The 19,296-nt window shown below is 42.3% G+C and overlaps 2 protein-coding genes across 2 annotated transcripts in view; both read left to right on the top strand.

Annotated features, from left to right (window-relative positions):
- Positions 1-19,296, top strand: part of SEC62 (SEC62 homolog, preprotein translocation factor) — a 124,120-nt gene that overhangs the window by 62,036 nt on the left and 42,788 nt on the right. The window lies entirely within an intron of this gene.
- SAMD7 (sterile alpha motif domain containing 7) lies at positions 385-17,494 on the top strand. The gene is made up of 8 exons (XM_005299267.2): positions 385-504; positions 3,840-3,966; positions 5,356-5,492; positions 6,035-6,113; positions 7,648-8,330; positions 15,060-15,181; positions 15,944-16,054; positions 17,106-17,494. Exons 1-8 carry the CDS (start codon positions 402-404, stop codon positions 17,376-17,378), a joined length of 1,635 nt encoding a protein of 544 aa, XP_005299324.2. The 5' UTR covers positions 385-401; the 3' UTR covers positions 17,379-17,494.

The raw sequence follows: 19,296 nt of genomic DNA, 5'->3' as shown, positions 1-19,296 counted from the left end.
TAAATTTCATGGTGTTTTGGTACAGTTAAAAAAAAATCAAGGGGCTTTTGGAACGCACAGGAAAATTAGTGTTGGTTTAAGTTGAATTTTTAAAAGTCTCAAAGATTTTTTTTTTTTTTAGCTTTGGAAGGAAATAGTAACACTAGAATTCTGGCACCTTGACATGGCTACTAGTTGTGAAAAGATTCAGAAAGGCAAAATCCCACAAGATCTTTCTGTCATATGCCCTATGCTATCTACAAGCATTGCATGTTGGCCTTGCAGATCTATCTGTTTAACAGAAAAAACTATATGTGAGACCTGAGCTCTTTTAAACTGTTGAATTTTTTATTATCTTCTTGGGCCCTTCTGACTTCATTCTTTACATTGGAAAAGGGAGGTCTGCTGCATCACCTCATAACATGACTCCCCGAGATCATATGAGAAAGATGTCTATACTTGGGGAACAAGGGACGTTGGACGAAAAGCACTTATACCGATTAGCAAGTGGCATGGCAGCAGGAGGTAAGCTAGAACTAGAACTTTCCAAGACCATGTTTATAGTATTCACAACATGTATTCAATATGTGAGGAATAATGTCTGATAGGTCTAGTCCTGGAAAGCTCCCCTCCAGATTCCTGACCAGGACTTGGGAAAAACTGAATAAATGGCTTCCGAAAAGTTCACAACGAATTTTATATGGAGCCCCACTGGGTCTCTGGGAGTTTAAAGTTTGATTCTGAGGTGCTCTAGCACCCGGGAGGTCACTGCTCCTGTAACTCCCATAGATCTAGGGCCCAATCCTGCAAGATGCAGGGTACTGAATGGAGCCCTGATCTTGCACCATTCAGTGGCAGCTTTGTCACTGACTTCAATGACTGTAGGATTGTGACTTACAGGAGGCACTTATTACTTGGCAGGATCAAGTCTTTAGTCAACTATGAGCAAAGCTGATCATTATGTTCCCCAATGCACAGTCTTTTCTTTGATTCAAGAAACTCCCAGAACTCTGGGACACAATAACAGGGCATGCACAAGCGGTGTGGTACAAACTTAGCAGCACAAAATGTGCATCTCTCTAACAATTTATGGTCATACAGGGTTTTTTTTATAATAAATATACTATTAAACAATGTTATTTTACTAAGATATTTTTGTTGGTTAATTTGTGGGGGGTAATAATTTTCCAGGGATGTTAAGCATATAATCTGAGGGGCAAATTTTCAAGGAATTGGTGTCTCTTATAGATACACATTGTACTACACTCTGAGAATGCTCAAGCTCTGTGGGAAAACAGGCTGCTTACTGGTGAGCCCTATAAAGGGCAAGACCCAAGTCCTGGATATGTACAGATGAGGGGATTTTGAAAAGAGAGTCTCTGACTGTGCCTTTGCAGCCCCATTCTGGCAGACCTAAGAGCAGCAGAAGTGTCATTCAGTTGGCCCTGTTCTCTTCCTCAGTTCTCCTTTGTTCCCAGCAGGCTGGTGGGGAGCTTGAAGCTTCCATCTGTTGGAATATGTCCCAGCTAATACTCTGTATAGAGTGCATTTGAACCAAATCAAACTTTAATGGTCCCACTTTATATTGGGGGTTCTGTTTATAAAGGGTTAACAAATGGTTAATAGATGTTATAAGCATGTCATATAGACATGAGCAGCATATATTACAGATGGTTAAAAGCACATCGGTAGAAAGTGGTGTGGAAGGTTTATAAGCCATGGTTATAAGCAGCCTTTTGACCCGTTGGACTCTATAACAACTGATAACCCTTTATTAAAACATCTATTAATCGTTTACTAAACTTTTATAAACTATTACCCCAATGAAAGTGTGACCACTGTAATAGCACACTTCAAATGGTAACGTCAAACATTGCAACTATTGGTCCTGCAAAAGAAATTAATAAGGAAAAGACCACTTCCCAGACCCTACATCTCTGCAAGAAAAAGCAGAGGAAAGAACATCAGTGGAGTTTAACATGACAAACAGTACTGCTGCAGATGCACGTGAGTACTGCTGCAGATGCATGTCCTAGCAGCAGAGTGAAAGACAAGTTGTAATAAAATCATCTTTTTTTCCCTCTCCACTGTCATCTGAATTTGAGTTTAGTTGAAGATACTGATACTTCAGATGCAAAGACGGAAGCTGATGTTGGAATTAAAAAGGTAGCATCACCTCTCACAGGTTCTAAGGATGTGAAGGGTCTTTGGACCCGTGGAACTTTTAATTCATTTAAAATTTAAACATAATTAAAAACAATCAAAACAAATAGGAAAAATCTATTTCTCTTTTACCTGACTTCAGTGGAAGCCAAGGATGTGCTGAAAATCAAGTACTTCTGTCCTGTTCCAGAATCCCTTCAAATAAATGTGAGTCTTTCCATTGATTTAACTGGACTTTGGATCAGACTCTTATGAGATCCTTATATATGGAATTCTGTATTTAGCTTTCAACACCCAAATCTGAAATAGTTCCTTACTCATAGCCCATGCTTATTCCATTACATTATGCTATTTCATGTCAGGACAGGTTTCTTAGCTAATTAGAGTCTTCCATTTTTTCATAGATCTGCCCTATCACTAAAAATACAAATTTCCACAAACAGCACACTTCCTATACATCACTACTCCTTCGTACTTTAATAGTGGTGAGGTATGCATGAATATGGACTGTATAAACTGTCACTGTGTTTACATGAGGCTTTGCACGTCTTGTTTATTTCTGGTGCAGTTAAAAATTGTGTAATATTAGGGCAGTTGGTTAATCGCAGTTAACTCGCATGATTAACTCAAAAAAAATGAATTGCAATTAAAAAAATGAATCACAATCACAATTTTAATCGAACTGTTAAACAATAGAACACCAGTTGGAATTTATTAAATATTTGTGGATGTTTTTCTACATTTTTCAAATATATTGATTTTAATTACAACACAGAATACAAAGTGTACAGTGCTCACTTTATATTAACATATTTGATTATAAATATTTGCACTGTAAAAATTATAAATAAAAGAAATAGTATTTTTCAATTCACCTCATACAAATACTGTAGTGTAATCTCTTTATCATGAAAGTTGAACGTACAAATGTAGAATTATGTACAAAAAAACCTGCATTCAAAAATAAAACAATGTAAAACTTTAAAGCCTACAAGTCCACTCAGTCTTACTTCTTGTTCAGCCAATCGCTAAGAGAAACAAGTTTGTTTACATTTGTAGACGATAATGCTGCCCGCTTCTTGTTTACAAGTAGGACTGAGTGGACTAAGAGGCTGTAAAGTTTTATATTGTTTTATTTTTGAATGCAGTTATTTTTTGTATATAATTCTACATTTGTAAGTTCAACTTTCATGATAAAGAGATTGTACTACAGTACTTGTATTAGGTGAATTGAAAAATACTATTTCTTTTGGTTTTTACAGTGCAAATATTTGTAATAAAAATAAATATAAAGTGAGTGCTGTACACTTTGTATTCTGTGTTGTAATTAAAATCTATAATTGAAAATGTAGAAAACATCCAAAAATATTTAAATAAATGGTATTCTCTTATTGTTAACGGCGTGATTAATCGTGCGATTAATTTTTGTAATTGCACAATCATGATTAATTTTTTTAAGTGCTTGACAGCCCTATTATAATATGCTATACTGATCAATGAGATGCTCAGTGTAGCTAAGGGGGGAAATAAGGCTACATTTTTAAAAGTGGCAGTAAGTACTTTGTCTTGTTTTCCTTATTAACAGGTGGAATATAAAAGATTATATGCTAACTAATTATTATATTTCTGGTAAGGTTCATACTGGGTATAGAGTCACTTACTGAACTTACAATAGAATTTTATATGCTTTGTGTTAGAATTGCGACAGCGACAAGAAATGCTAATGAGAAACCAGATGATGGCAGTAAACCCTCAGCTAATGGGAGCAGGCCAGCAGAGAATGCAGCCAATTCCTTCACAGTTTGAACCTCGATTTGTAGACAGGTATTTCTCCCCGCTTCTCCACTGCATTTAAAGAACAGCAGATGACCTTATATTCATGAATATGTGTAAAGTGTTAAGATTTGAGATTATTTTTAACATGGTCTCTAGTCTCTAAAATAGCCTTAATAACTAAGGGCTGGATGAAGCTGTGTGTGTCTCCTTAGCTCTCCCCTATATTTAAATTTAATATCCCTGTCTTTGGATACAGAATACTACATTGCTCCTGCTATGCTACTATCCACCTTTGCACACAGCCCTAAGTTCCACATGGACAATTGCTGAGGCAACTGTCTAATACCAGTTACTCTGATCTGGAACATATTTATTCAGTCCCCCTCAAGTCCTAAGGTGAACATAGAACATTTTCTGACATAACTGGATGGTCTATTCCATCAGTACCCAGAAAGACCAATATTGAGAAGACATGCAATTGCTGACTCCTACTGTCAAGGTCAGGAAAGTGTTTGAGTTACTTCTCCAAGACATAATGCCTTTCCTGACCACTATTGGTACAGACCAATCTGCCAGGAGAGATGTCCGAAGGACCAATGGGCATCAAAACATTACACAAACAATACAAATCAAACAGGGCAGTAATTTCTTTGACAAATGTCTGCAGCCACTACTACCTTAGGCTGTGATCTATTCTAAGGAAACTTGTGGTATGTCTACATTGCGATAAAAAAAAACTGGTACCAAGTCTCAGAGCCCAGATCAGCTGATTTGGGCTTGCAGGGCTCAGGCTGCAGGACTCTAAAATCGCACTGTAGATGTTCTGGGTCAGGCTGGAGCCCGGACTCACCTGAACCCAAATATTTACACTGAAATTTTATAGCCCCACAGCCCAAACCCTGTGGGCCTAAGTCAGCTGACCTGGGCCAGCTGCGGCTATGCCACAGGTCTTTTATTGCAGTGTAGATGTACCTTTTTGAGAATTAGAATCTAAAGAGAGTCATGACTAGTCAGAACTTGCATGGGAGACCTTGAAGAAATGCAGAGTGTTGCTATATGTGGCATGAATGATTCAGTAGATCTTTCCTCTGAGTCACTTAAAAATCTGTGCTCGAGGGCAGTGTTCGGACACTGTGTTATTGGTGATGCTGTTTTTCAGCTGAAAGGTAAAATTGAACCTGACCACTTGGGCTTGTAAAAAACCCCAAGGCCTTTTACATAAGAATTTAGGTGCTAATCCGAGTTATTGTATTACTTTATTACTTTTTAGCAAAAATTTTTGAGCAAATTCTGCAAATAGCATGCCAGTTCTGCCTCAGTCCAATGTGCCAGTCCTGTTACAGTCAAAGGGAGTTGAACCAATGTAAGTGAGTGTAGAACATGACACGTTAAGCATATACTTTACATATCTAATTGTAATTTTCTCTCTTTCCCTAGAGATTTGTTGCCTTCCACTGAAATGATGGCACCAGCTGACCCAAGACAGATCCATGTAGCTTCCCACCTTGGACCTTCGGTCCCACAACATGCAAACATGCCAAACATATTGTCCAATCGGGTTTACCCTGGTACAGGTAACAGCCAGTTGAATGATCCTGTGAAGTAATAGGGTACTACTGAAAAAGTGGATACCCCTAGTTTTTCATCAGGTTTGTCACTGATGGCAGTAAATACGTTTTATTGTATTTACCTTTGTAAAATAGCCTTGACAAAGGGAGCAGCCTGCCTAGCAGAAATCCCAATCTGCACCAATATGAGACTTCAGACATGCAAATTAGAATTTATTAGGCACACTGGGCTTTCAAGATCCATCCTATATGCTTGTGTGTGTGTGTGTGTGTGTGTGCGCGCGCCCTCCCCTTTCTTTTGCATTTTCCAAATAGTATAGCATTTATCCATCTCTCTCCATGTAAGCAGAATGTTCTGGCCAGCAACATTTATCTGACTGGCAATGTTCTTTGTGTTACACACATTTAACTCTCTGTAATAGGATTTTTTGTCTTAGCTGTTTTAAGGGGTTGTTTCACTGGTCACTTTCTTTGATCCTGTTACCAGGACCTATGCTACCTGGATGCAATTCTAAGCCTTTCTAACCATATATATTTATTTTCTCTAGGATATAGTTTTCTCCAGCCAGAATCCATGGAAGCTGTGGCCAGAAGGCAGGAGTTGGTTCAAAAACAAAATATTGCCAGGTACCTGAATGTAAATTTTGCACTGTGGTGCAGGCCTGGAGTGGGGAGAAAGGAGGCAGACTGGGATGGTTAAGCTGCAGATTTTGTAATACACAAATTTTGGTGTCCCGTTAAAGGTAATTGCAGTACTTGTTCAAACCATCCAGATATATAAAAAATTCTCTGTTTCAGGAAGCCAGGGGCACAGAAAAACTTTCTGCTTGTCTCCCTCATTCTGCTTTTAGCTTTAAATAGCAGATTTAAGATATAGGCCCAAGCTGGAACATCCAGAGCTTGGTTAAAGATTGGATATGGATCTAGACTTTGCAGCTTGGAACTCTGGATTCAAATACCCTTGACCTTGGGAAAACTCAGAACCAGATCTGAACTTGGCAGTTTGGACTCATCACTCATAGTATTTTTTAAATTCTACAGCTGGCATTCTGGGGAGGATTGGAAATCCCTACACCATGTACAGAATGACCAGCTGTCCTGGTTTAGTGAAGCAGTCTTAGTGTTATGGATGATTATATGGAAATCTGGTGATTTGTCCCAGTTTCAATGTAATCAGCTGGATTCCTTTTCCCATGTAGCAAACCCCTCATCTTTATCTTCCAAGAGGAACTTGAATCCAAACTAGGGTTACCATACTTCAGTTTCCCAAAAATAGGACACTGCTAGAGAGGGGAGGGGAAATTGGGAGAGGTACCGCTGGGGATGCTGGAGGGAGTACCTACAGCAGGAGTACTCACTGGAGGTGGGAGAGGAGCCACATCACAGCTTCCTGCTTCTGCACTGGCCTGGCCCCCTATAGGATCTAGTGCCAGGAGAGGACTGGTATAGCATAGTGGAGCTCCACCTCACCTTCAGCATCCCCCTCCCTTCTCTGGCAAGCCACCCTATGCCAGATAAAGTGGTGGGAGGCTGGAACAGGAACCTGTTCCGTTGGCTTTATATCAGTGGGTAGTTTCCTCCACAAAGGTAATTCTCAGATTGTCATTTACTGCCAGAATACAGCCCTTTGCACCATCTGAGCATTGGACAGAGACCAAGGTGCATTGGAGAGTTGACCCAAGATCTTTACTTACTGATGTTAATTGGTTCCGGCAGTATAGTCAAGGCCCCATGTATAATACGATTATATTACTGCATCAATTGCCACATAAGTGCCCCTTTTCAAGGTGTTGTATAATTTTCTGCTTGGAATCTAAGCTTTTTAAGTCTCTAGCCCTTGTGGTGATGAAATGAGTGTAACTGATGCAGGGATGCCTGTGTTATCAACTTACAAATCATGCTTTTGTCAGAAAATATTTCATCCCTTATTGTCACAAGCATAATATTCTGGGAGTTGTCTTTTGTGCATTTGACAGCACTGTGTGTATAGTCACTTTCTCTGTTTCCTCTGTTGTTCATATGGATCTTTCATACACAGCAACATGGGAAAGAAACATTTTTCTATTCATGTATTATATCGTTCTAGTTTAATCTGTCATTGAAAAAGAAATGAAAAGAGAACTGATCAGGCCTCACTGCTAATGCTCTGTTTACCTCTTAGGATGGAAATGGAAATGAGTGCTATTTTTCAACAAAAAGAAATTGAGAAAGCACATCGTAAAGGGCTACTGGGTTTGGAAGCACCTTTCCTCTACCATGGAATCCCAGCTAGCCCAGTTGCTTTCCGTGGCAGGCACAGACTTCCTGAAGGCCACCTTCCTAGTGACCTATATGTTCATCGAACCACCCTTGATGATCTTCATGGCAATACCATGCTCATGGCAACCAGCCCATATCCTCCTATCAGCAGCCTGCAAAGGGAAAGAGGCCGTCGACCAGGGAGAAGAGCTGGCAATCACAAAACTAGTGATTGCAATGCCAATGGCGCCAAAAGCCAAGCTGAAGACAAAAATGCAGACTCTGCTTCCACCACTGCCGATGAGGAGAAAGAGGACAAGAAAGAAACAGAGCTTGAGATGCTGAACAAACATGAGCAAAGCAAAACCCAGGTTGAGCCATCTGCTACGGCTGTGAAAAGCTGTAAAGAGTATGAACACAGCCTGAGAAAAAGTTGTGTTACTCATGAAATTCCCACTGAAACAAATAGCTGCAGCAGTGCAAATGAGAAGGATCCCAATAACTCTTGCACAGCCTTTGATGACAAGTATATGTATCCTTCTGCAATCCCATTCTCAGCACTGCCATATAGCTTCCCAGTACCCAGCAATCCATTACTGCCTCCAGGTTTGTCAAGTTGGCCTCTTTTTTTTTTAATTGATTAGCTTTCTCATCATCCTCTCTTTATTTAAACCCCACTTACAATGATAGAGTCAGGGTTTCAAAAGGTGGACTTCATTAATCAGGGGCATGTGCTGCAGCTAACATGACCTGATAAGTACACATTAGTGATGGCAAACAGTTATTTCTCCCATTTATAGAGATCTTCACATGTTATTTTCTGGCATATGAAGGTTTCATTCTCTAAGGCAGTGATGTTCAATCTTGGAGAACCACGTGGGAAGTAGATGGAGTTATACAGAGGAGCAAAGTCACAAAGTAACCTCCTGATGCAAACATCACAATAGCGTGTCATGCCATTATGTTGTTGCAAAATGATCTCATCACATGCTGATGGGATACTAACACATGTATCATGTCAGGATAATTCTGTGGTTCTCTGCAACCCCATTTGATGCATTTTGTCCTCCCAGCTCCTCCAGGCTGCCTGGTGGGATCCTGGCAGCAACTACCCATTTGAGCAACACTCCTATGTGTGTGTCGGGCAGCACTATCAGCTGCCGTCTGCTTGAGACCAAATTCATGCCTCAGGTTTGCTATGTACACATGACAGCGTACGTCGGTATAAATTATGTCACTCGAGGTGTGAATAAGGCCTTGTCTACACTACACAGTTTTGTTGATAAAACTCAGCTTTTGTCAACAAAACAATGGAAGTTTATACACTGAAATGTTCCTCTCATCGATGTAATTCCACATAATAAAACCACCTTGACGAACGGCATAGAGCTTTTTGCGACGTAGTTAGAGTGACGCAGCGGCAGTGTAGACACTTCACTTGGTTATGTCACCCTAACTCGCCTCCAGGAGGTGTTCCACAATGCCCATCATGACCACTCTGGTCAGCAGTTTGCACTCTGCTACCTGAAAGTACATAGGTATGTGACCCTCCTCCGTTTAAAGGCCTGGGATTTTTTTAAATTCCTCTTCCTGTTTGCTCAGCGTGAACAGTTCACATAGCATCTTCCCAGGTGACCATGCCGGCTTTATGCAGCAGACGTGCTCCCATGTGGAGCACACCAGAGCTGTTGGATCCGCTGAGTATATGGAGAGAGGAGGCTGTGCAGTTGCAGCTTCAAACAAGCCGTAGGAATTTCGATAGCTACAGACTGATTGCTAGTGGCATGCAGGAGAAGGGGCACGAAATGGACACACAGCAGTGTCGTGCTAAAATCAAGGAGTTGAGGCAGGTGTACCGGGAGGCCAACCAAGACATGCTGCTTCTATAAGGTGCTGTATGCCATCCTCAGCGGTGACCCCACCTTCACTGTCAAGAGTCCCATGGATACTTCAAGGAGAACAGAGACAGCGGCCAGCAGACTCAACTCCGATGAGGAAATGGAAGACAAGGAGGTGGAGCTGAAGAAATATGTGGAGCACACGGCAGGGTTGTCTGGTGGTGTGGTGTGTCAGGACCTCTTTTCCACTCTGGAGGGGTCTAGCCAGTCCCAGCACTCCAGCTATGGCACGCAGGATGTAGGAGAGGGGAGCTCTGGTAAGTGCTCATTTTACTTTCATACTGCATGGCGAGAGGAGATTGAGCTCTCATGTACTTTGTTATATGGCAGAGGAGGGATAAGGGACAGAAATTAACACCAGAGCTTGTCCATCTACGCCAGTGGTTCTCAAACTTTTGCACTGGTGACCCCTTTCACACAGCAAGCCTCTGAGTGAGACCCCCTTTATAAATTAATACACTTTTTTGTATATTTAACACCATTATAAATGCTGAAGGCAAAGTAGGGTTTGGGGTGGAGGCTGACAGCTCGCGACCCCCCATGTAATAACCTCGCAACCCCCTGAGGGGTCCCGACCCCCAGTTTGAGAACCCCGATCTACGCAGTGGGGCCATGGTGGGAAAGTTTGGTAATATAAACGGGGATGTCTCTGGAATCCTCCAAAGTGATCTCTAGGAAACTTTCCTGTAGGTATTCTGCAATCCTCTGCTGAAGGTTCCTTGGGAGAGCTGCCTTGTTTCTACCCCCACTACAGGATACTTTCCCATGCCACCCGGCAATTATTTCTGCAGGGGCTAATGCGGCACACAGGCCAGCAGCATACAAAGCCAGTTGAAGCCACACAAATGCAGGAGATGCTCCCTTGCATCCTAGGTTACCCTTAAGAGTGAGATATTGGGTTTGATTACCCTAGCCTGTGGAAAAGAGTACCAAAATTCAGATTAGGCTCCCTACCACCTTATAATAACCCCCTTTACAAACCACCCTTTGTCCCTTCTTGCCCTTTCTGCCTTGCCCATCCTACCTCCCCAGGAATGCATCATCAGGGACTTACAGCAACCTGTGTCCTAGCCAAGAGGCAGTGAGAAAGAGGTGTGTGTGACTTTTCTGATTCACAGCTGTGAGCGTACTCACAATACTGTCTCTCTTCATTGTTTCTTTGCATTCTGCAGATGTGCCCTTGAGAACACACTCCTCCACACCGGTGGAGTGCCTCCATCAGATAAGGCAGCAACCCAGGAGGAGTAAGGAGGATATGTTTCATGAAGTGCTGCCGTCAAGAGATGCAGCACACAGCCAAATAAGAGCATGGAGGGAGACAGTGAAAGACTGAGGCTGAATAGCCAGGAAAGGACACAGGGGCAGGAGCAGATGATAAAGCTCATGGAGAACCAGACGGTGATGTTGAAGTCCCTCATTAGCCTGCACTCAGAGCTATCTGTGCTCAACTCGCACTCCAGCCACTACAGAACTCCAATCCATGCCCTCCCCAAACTCCCGCACTGCATTCATTATGTGATCCCGGTCCCTCACAGTACCCCATGCACTCCATGTCTGGGGACTGATTTCCAATGAAAATGGGAATTTCACCCAGCTGTGAGAGCCCTAACCACGAGACTGTTCCTCATTTTCATCCCGTTTGTTCAAAAGTTTGTGTCTCATCTCTTTATTAAACTTGAGTCTTTGAAATAAAATGAGTCTTTATTTGTGAAATACATACATCACTCAGGTTTCAGAGTAGCAGCCGTGTTAGTCTGTATTCGCAAAAAGAAGAACAGGAGTACTTGTGGCACCTTAGAGACTAACAAATTTATTAGAGCATAAGCTTTCGTGGACTACAGCCCACTTCTTCGGATGCATATAGAATGGAACATATATTGAGGAGATATATATACACACATACAGAGAGCATAAACAGGTGGGAGTTGTCTTACCAACTCTGAGAGGCCAAATAATTAAGAGAAAAAAAACTTTTGAAGTGATAATCAAGATAGCCCAGTACAGACAGTTTGATAAGAAGTGTGAGCATACTTACAAGGGGAGATAGAATCAATGTTTGTAATGGCTCAGCCATTCCCAGTCCTTATTCAAACCGGAGTTGATTGCTGAGCTAGAATTGATATGCAAACTAGACACAGTCTCTCGTTGGAGTCTGTTTTTGAAGTTTTTCTGTTGTAATATAGCCACCCGCAGGTCTGTCACTGAATGACCAGACAGGTTAAAGTGTTCTCCCACTGTTTTTTGAGTATTTTGATTCCTGATGTCAGATTTGTGTCCATTAATTCTTTTGCGTAGAGACTGTCCGGTTTGGCCAATGTACATGGCAGAGGGGCATTGCTGGCACATGATGGCATATATCACATTGGTAGATGTGCAGGTGAACGAGCCCCTGATGGTATGGCTGATGTGATTAGGTCCTATGATGATGTCACTTGAATAGATATGTGGACAGAGTTGGCATCGGGGCTCAGTGCTAACATTGAAACACAGTGGCTATAGGTAGGAACATTTGCTCCTTGCAGTTAACGCTCACGAAGCAAACACTACAGGCAAGCAAACACTACCCATGGCAGCAAGTGAACATTGCCTGGTCGAATGCATCACATACAAACACATTACTATGAATCATTGTCAAACTGCTCCTTTAAAGCCTCCATAATTTAAATGGCCTCCCGTTGCGCCCCTCTAATTGCCCTTGTATCTGGCTGCTCAAAATCAGCCTCAGCAGCCTATTCCTAGGGAAACTTTTCCTCCTTTGATTCACAAATATTATGGAGAGTACAGCTGGCCGCAATAGCCATCGGAATATTTTCCTCATTGAGGTCTAACTGGCCACCAGTGACCTTTTAATTAGCCGAAGGCACATTCAACGGTCATTCGGCACCTGCTGAGCCTGTTGTTACAGCGCTCCTTGCTGCTGTGTAGGTTCCCAGTGTAAAGCTTCATGAGCCATAGGAGCAAGGGGTATACAGAGTCTCCAAAGATCACTATGATCATTTGCATATCCCGCATTGGAATCTTCTAGTTTGGAAAGAAAGTGGCAGTGTGCCACTTTCTACACAGTCCAGTGTTCCGAAAGATGCGTGCATCATGCACCTTCCCTGACCACCCCGCATTGACATCAGTGAAATGGCCATGGTGATCCACCAGTGCCTATAGGACCATGGAGAAGTAGCCCTTTTGGTTGATGTGCTCTGTCACAAGATGTTTGGGGGCCAAAATTGGGATATGCATTCTCTCTATTGCCATGCCGCAGTTAGGGAATCCCATTGCCTGAAAGCCATCAATTATTTCCTGGACGACAGACCAGTAGCAGTCTGGAGTGCTGACTGCTTCCACATACTGATCGCCACTCGCTTTTGCACAGTGAGGGCAGCTCTCATTCTGGTGTCCTTGCCCCGCAGTACTGGAGCAAGCGCCGCACACAGTTCCAGGAAGGTGGCTTTGTGCATCCAAAAGTTCTGTAGCCACTGCTCATCATCTCATACATGCATCACGATGCGATCTTCCACTCAGTGCTTGTTTCCCGAGCCCAATACCAATGGTCCACCATGGCAACCTGGTCCGTGAATGCCAGCAGCAATCTTGAATTGTTTCCATGGCAGACAGAAAGGCAGGCATCACCAATTCACACTCTGTTTTTCAGCTCATGAAATACCGCAGGACCAGCCATGTTGTGTTCATAATGCTCATCACCAGAATGGTCAGCAGCTCAGGATCCATGTCGTCAGGCAGAGATGGCGGGCACACAGTTTACAAGGGCTGCTGAAAAACAGCACAAAACAAAGTAGGAAGCCCACGGAATGATGGGATGGAAAGAACTGCATCATGGGATTGTGAGCAAGTCCCCATGGTGCACTGCAATCTGTTCCCAGAACTCCCTGCAGCAGAGGGCGACAGAGGTTGGCGAGTTTCACTGTGGGATAGCTACCCTTGATGCAATGCTCTCTCTATTGATTCAAGAGCAACGACTGCGGACGCGCTCAGCCATTGTGTAGATGTGCTCCACTGATGTTATTAAAGAGACTTATGATTGTTGACAAAATTTAAGTCGACTTAACTCTGTAGAGTAGATCCCGTGAGTGATTTAAGTTACACCGACCTAAGCGCCGGCATGGACAGCACTATGTCGGTGGGAGAGCTTCACAGGATCACTGTTCTGCAGCTATTGCTAAGTGCTCTAACAGCAATGGGTCCAATCCTGATAAAACTTCCATTCACTTAAATGGCAGCAGGTTCAGGTCTTTATCCTAAAACATCCACGAAAGCCAGTTTGTATTGCTGCAAAATGAATTCATTAGCTTGCAGACTTGCGTTACATGTTTGTTTCCTGTCTGCAAAATGAATTTAGGTTAATGCAATGCCAAACGAATCAAACAAAAATTGCTGAAGTTTCTGAACTAGCCTCTCTCTTCTGCCCATACTCTTTCTGCATGCATTTACAGCAGATATTAGTTATGATGGGCTGAGTCTGGGTGCATATATAATCTGTGTATAACAGCGGTTCTCAAACTTTGGGTCGGGACCCTGAAGTGGGTCACGACCCTGTTTTAATGGGGTTGCCAGGGCTGGTTTAGACTTGCTGGGACCCGGGCCAAAGCACAAGCCTGAGGTCTTCAACCCTGGGTGGCTGGGCTCAGGTTACAGGCCCCCTACCTGGGGCTGAAGCCCTTGGGCTTTGGCCACCCAGCCTGGGGCAGAGGGGCTTTGGCTTTGCCCCCCTCCATCCAGGGTGGTGTGGCTTGGGCAGGCTCAGGTTTCTGTCCCCACTCCTGGGGTCCTGTAGTAATTTTTGTTGTCAGAAGGGGGTTGCGGTGGAATGACGTTTGAGAACGCCTGGTGTATAACATGCATTCTGAGCTTTGTTATATTTTTTATGAAGTGCTGTTTTGTCATTTTACAGAAGATGTCCCTAGTACAGTGCTTCACCTAGAAACTGATGTGCCTTCAAACAGTATAGAAGATGTTGCCTTTTAGTATTTACCTGGAGACTGACACACATAATGCAGTTCATGCTTCATCAGTACCGTGATATGAATGAGTGTGACACAGAGCACTGTTATCGGCTTGCCTGTTTGTTCACTTGAAATATTAGTCAGTCAAGTTAAAATAGTGGTAAGGTATAACAAACCAAAAGCATCAGATAATGTAGTCTTTAGAGAAAATGCTGCGGCGTGGTAGGCATGTACAGTACCATCAGTAGAGAAAATAAAAGTAATCAAATAAAAGAAAACACCAAACCCTTCAGAATTAGAAAGTGATGAGTGACTATTTAGTATGTTGCTTAGGACTATGCTATATGTTTGTGACCACATTGTATTGTTAGTATATGAAGTAGGTCCTGTAGATGTGTATAAACTCTTATTTTTAATAAGGTTTTCTATTGTTTTGCCTGTTGAGCTCATACAAACACAACATTTATGTTTCCTTCTCAAAGGAGCGCATGGCCTGATTTTGAGTGGAGAAGATATTTCTTCCATTGAAGATATTCGCAAATGGACTGTTGATGATGTATACAATTTTATTATTAGCCTTCCAGGTTGTTCAGATTATTCACAGGTGACCACAAGTATTAATCATACTTACATTTTTAGATGTTTAAAGATACATGCCCTGGATTTAAAGTTCTGCTAACATTATTTTATCTACTGAAATTAAATTATTATTACTATTTATTATTTGCAGTAGAGTATCTTGAGGCCCCTTTGTGCTAGGCAATGTGAAACCACGCAGTAAAAGATAGCAAACAATGTAGGTTAATGCTCGTTTGTGGTTGTATGCTGCAATACAGAGTGTTCTATCATGGCGTAATATGAGAATGTTAATAGGAGAGCAACTGCATAAGGAAAGTATTTTAATCCCCCACCCTCTGCCAGTATAGCACTTGCACAACTTTCAAACAGGCAGAAGCAATTGCATGTTCCTGTGATGTTAAGCAATGTTTTAAGCAATAGTGAAATTACTTCATTCAATTTCATGAAAAATCATAAGCAGTGTAAACAGGAGGCTGAAAATCTGCATATTCATGGATAAAAAATGAATGACTAAGATGTGAGCCTCCCTTTAATTGATCACTTTTGTTAAAATAATAAAACTAAATAATGTTGCAACATTACACAGCTGGAACTCTCTGAGAGCAAGTGGATGTGCTGCAGGCACAGATGATGACAGCCACATCCATCTGCTCTCAGATTATTATAAAGCTGAATTACTTCCATGTTACTGTTTCCTTCCTTTATTGTCTGGGTATCACGATTAAAATAGAAGACATAAAAGAGTCTGTTTTAACAAGCCATTGTGTGCATTTTATTGTTTGATAAGATATTTAAAGATCATGCTATTGATGGAGAAACCCTGCCACTACTCACAGAAGAACATCTGTTGGACACAATGGGATTAAAGCTTGGACCAGCACTAAAAATTCGATCTCAGGTACTGAAATGCTAAATGGAGGGAGAATGAAAGATTTGTGTTGCATGGGAAGGTGACAAAATTTTGTTGATTTTCTTTGAAGTTATATAACACTCTTTCACCCATAAAATATCTGAAATAGTATTGTGACAGGGTGCACTATCTAGTCCCAGTGGACAGCGCATTAACTCCAATTCAGCTTCCCTTTCATTTTCATGAGTGCCCCGGGGAAGAACTATGAACAGCTGCTTCAGAGACAGTGATAGAAGAGAATGCCTTTGGGAAGGTTGGGTTCCATAGCCAGGGTCGTAAGATTGGGTTGAAATTAGAAATGAGGAAGACTTGTCTGATCAATTCGTCCATCTCCCCTTTTTTCCCTCCCTCCCCTGACCAACGGAGGATTGTTCCCTCCTGTAGATTCTCCAATAATTTGACCTGTCCTTTAAAATAACCCGAGTGATGAAGCTTCCATCACTTTGTTTGGGACAGTATTCCACAGTGTTACAGATCTCACTGATAAGAAGGTTTTCCTGCCCATCAGTTACAAATGTCCTGTTCTTAATTTCATCCACTGACTTCAAATTTTTTCTCATTTCTATTTGTCTCATCTATCTTTCTCCTAACCCATGTTCCTTTTCTTCTTCTTAACCCATGTATATCTCTCATTCTCCTCTTATTAAACCTACTTCTCTCTTCTCTTAATCATTTGTCTTATGTACCACCAATAGCCTGCATTATGCATGCTGAAGTGCACCACCTACTGGGAAGGAAGGAGCTTGTTGTCTAGAGTCAACAGGGTGCTTGCTCTCCTTCCCCTACAGATTGTGCTGAGCACAGCCAAACCAATTCAGCAGAAGCTGGGGCAGTGGAGCCATTTCTGAATTTTTGCTAACCATCCTGAGATCTGGCCCTATGAGATGGCTGGAGGCCATACAACCTGAAGGCTCTGAGGTCATATCCCCATCAGCCCTGTGGATAATCTGGACCTACATTCAAATTTAAGGTTAAGAAGAGCAATTAGTTAAATTGACATTATTTGAAGTAATTACTGTAATTGCTTATGTCTTTAAAGGTGTCTCGGCGGCTGGGCAATGTGTTCTACATGATGAATCTTCCTATGTCCATGCCCCTTCCTTCTGCTACAGGCAAACCATCAGAGCAGCCCTCCGACATGGCCTCCCCTATTCACTGCAATAGCAGTGGTGATACACTGGGCAGTCCCTGCTCCCAAGACCCAGAAACTTCAAAAACAGTGGAGCAGACTGTTTCGGAAAACAGAGAAAATCCATGTGACACAGCTGGAACCCAGGCTGACTTTCAGATGATCAATTTTCAGAAGAGCTGAGCTGGGTCCAACATGTACAGTGTTTTCAGTAATACAGTAGAACCCCTATGTTACAAATGGTTTCAAGGAACATCTGAAACCTTCATAAAACCAGGGATGGTGAAATAACCTCCAAATGCAGCAGGACTCAGTAAGGTATTTTTTAAAGCATTTTTTTAAAGTGCAAATACACATCAGTGCAATTAATTTCAAGTGCAATTCATACAATTGAATATTAATGCAATTAAAGCCTAAATTTAAATCAAAACTCCAAAATTATTATTCAGAACTGTTAGGGATTCAAAGAATACTGTCTTAGGGCTTGATCCTGCAGGCTGCTGAGTGCTGAGGAACTAGCTGTGAGAGGGAAAGGGGTGGCACTGAACAATTGGCTTTTGCTCAGCATCTCTTAGTGACTTCCGCTGAGAGCCCAGTTCTGCTTTGCTAGTCAATGGCAAAATTCATATGGAATTTAATGTGAGTATATGGGAACAGTTTCAAACTATAGAGAAATTTGCCTAGTGCTCTGCAATTTGAGTAAATCTCAATGCCCTCCCTGAACTGAGCACTTGTGTGTAGTGGAGACGTGGATGCAGGGTGTGGGCATCGCAAACTGGTTAAATCCTGGACATTAAAATGATGCATGGAACTGCCATATTCATTATTCTGGGATACGCCTGCTGCTGCCCTTGAGTGCTGCTTTGCCTGATTGCACATATGAGCTGAGTTTCGGAGAAAGTGAGAGCAGAGGCTGTCATGAAGACAAGCCAAGAAAGAAATGTTTCCCAGTTCTTGCAGCTGGCTGGCTCAATGCCTCAGAGTCGCAACCAACGATGAGCTCAGAATTCCTGCTGGCCTATTGACCTGCAGCAGCACCCATTCCCCGTGTCTTAATTTACCTTATTAGACCACTTAGGGTATGTCTACACCCAGCCGCTAGTTCGGCGGCTGGCAATCGAGGTTCTGGGTTCGACTTATCGCGTCTTGTCTGGACGCGATAAGTCGAACCCGGAAGTGCTCGCCGTCGACTGCGGTACTCCAGCTAGACGAGAGGAGTACCGCGGAGTCGACGGGGGAGCCTGCCTGCCGCGTGTGGACCGAGGTAAGATCGAACTAAGGTACTTCGAACTTCAGGTACGTTATTCACGTAGCTGAAGTTGCGTACCTTAGTTCGATTTGGGGGGGTGAGTGTAGACCAAGCCTTATTAAAAAGCACCATGCTCAGCAGCATATCTTTTGCGTATAACACATTTCAAGGGACATCACTCATTTTAATGCCAAAGTTATCTATCTTCTGCACTAATTTGGTGTCCCCTCACTTGTTCTGTTGCAAATGATTTGCAACAGATCAAATAAGGATCATGAAGCTGAGGTTTTAGAAAGGGATAAATCTCACAGCATTTTGTGATGTTTCCTGCATTCATTATTTTGTGTGTTCCTCACTGTAGGTTTTTGTCACACACTTTGTCCCACATTCAGGTCTTGGCAGGCTGAGAGATATAGTCAGTAGCCTGCTGCCTTAATGGTGGCTCTGCAATGCTCTTTCCCAGTCTCATCCGTATCCCTGCAGGACTGAGCCCTTATGTCTGGAAACACACATATTTTTGGGATAAAATGGAGTTTTGTAAATTGAGGGTTGATAAACTGGGGTTCTACTGTATGTCATTAACAGAGAGTCTCTTCCCCCTAGTCTAGTTGATGTGGCCTTGAGTAATTAAACAAAAGGAAAACTGATGCTTAGGATAGTAAGTGTCTAAGTACGTTTTTAATTTACCATGATTGTGGGGGGAAAGTAATTTAACATTTTAGATTAGGGGAACCTGTTCTTTTGTTTTATCTTTAAGTAAATCATGTTATATTATGTCTTTGGTCTTGTAGATCACACCTTTGTGCATTAGATAATGTGTGACAAGATGCTAACAGCAGCAACTAAATGAAG

The sequence above is a fragment of the Chrysemys picta genome, chromosome 9 (assembly GCF_011386835.1).
Source record: "Chrysemys picta bellii isolate R12L10 chromosome 9, ASM1138683v2, whole genome shotgun sequence".
Classification (NCBI taxonomy): domain Eukaryota; kingdom Metazoa; phylum Chordata; order Testudines; family Emydidae; genus Chrysemys; species Chrysemys picta.
Note: the sequence above shows the minus strand (reverse complement) of the source record. Positions and strands in the feature narration are given on the sequence as shown.

What these genes read in the sequence shown, in the direction of transcription:
- SAMD7 (XM_005299267.2), top strand. Translation starts at nt 402, where the DNA reads ATGACTCCCCGAGATCATATGAGAAAGATGTCTATACTTGGGGAACAA. An exon ending in GAACCTCGATTTGTAGACAG is followed by an intron (nt 3,967 to 5,355) that starts GTATTTCTCCCC and finishes CTCTTTCCCTAG; the next exon opens with AGATTTGTTGCCTTCCACTG. An exon ending in CAATCCATTACTGCCTCCAG is followed by an intron (nt 8,331 to 15,059) that starts GTTTGTCAAGTT and finishes TCCTTCTCAAAG; the next exon opens with GAGCGCATGGCCTGATTTTG.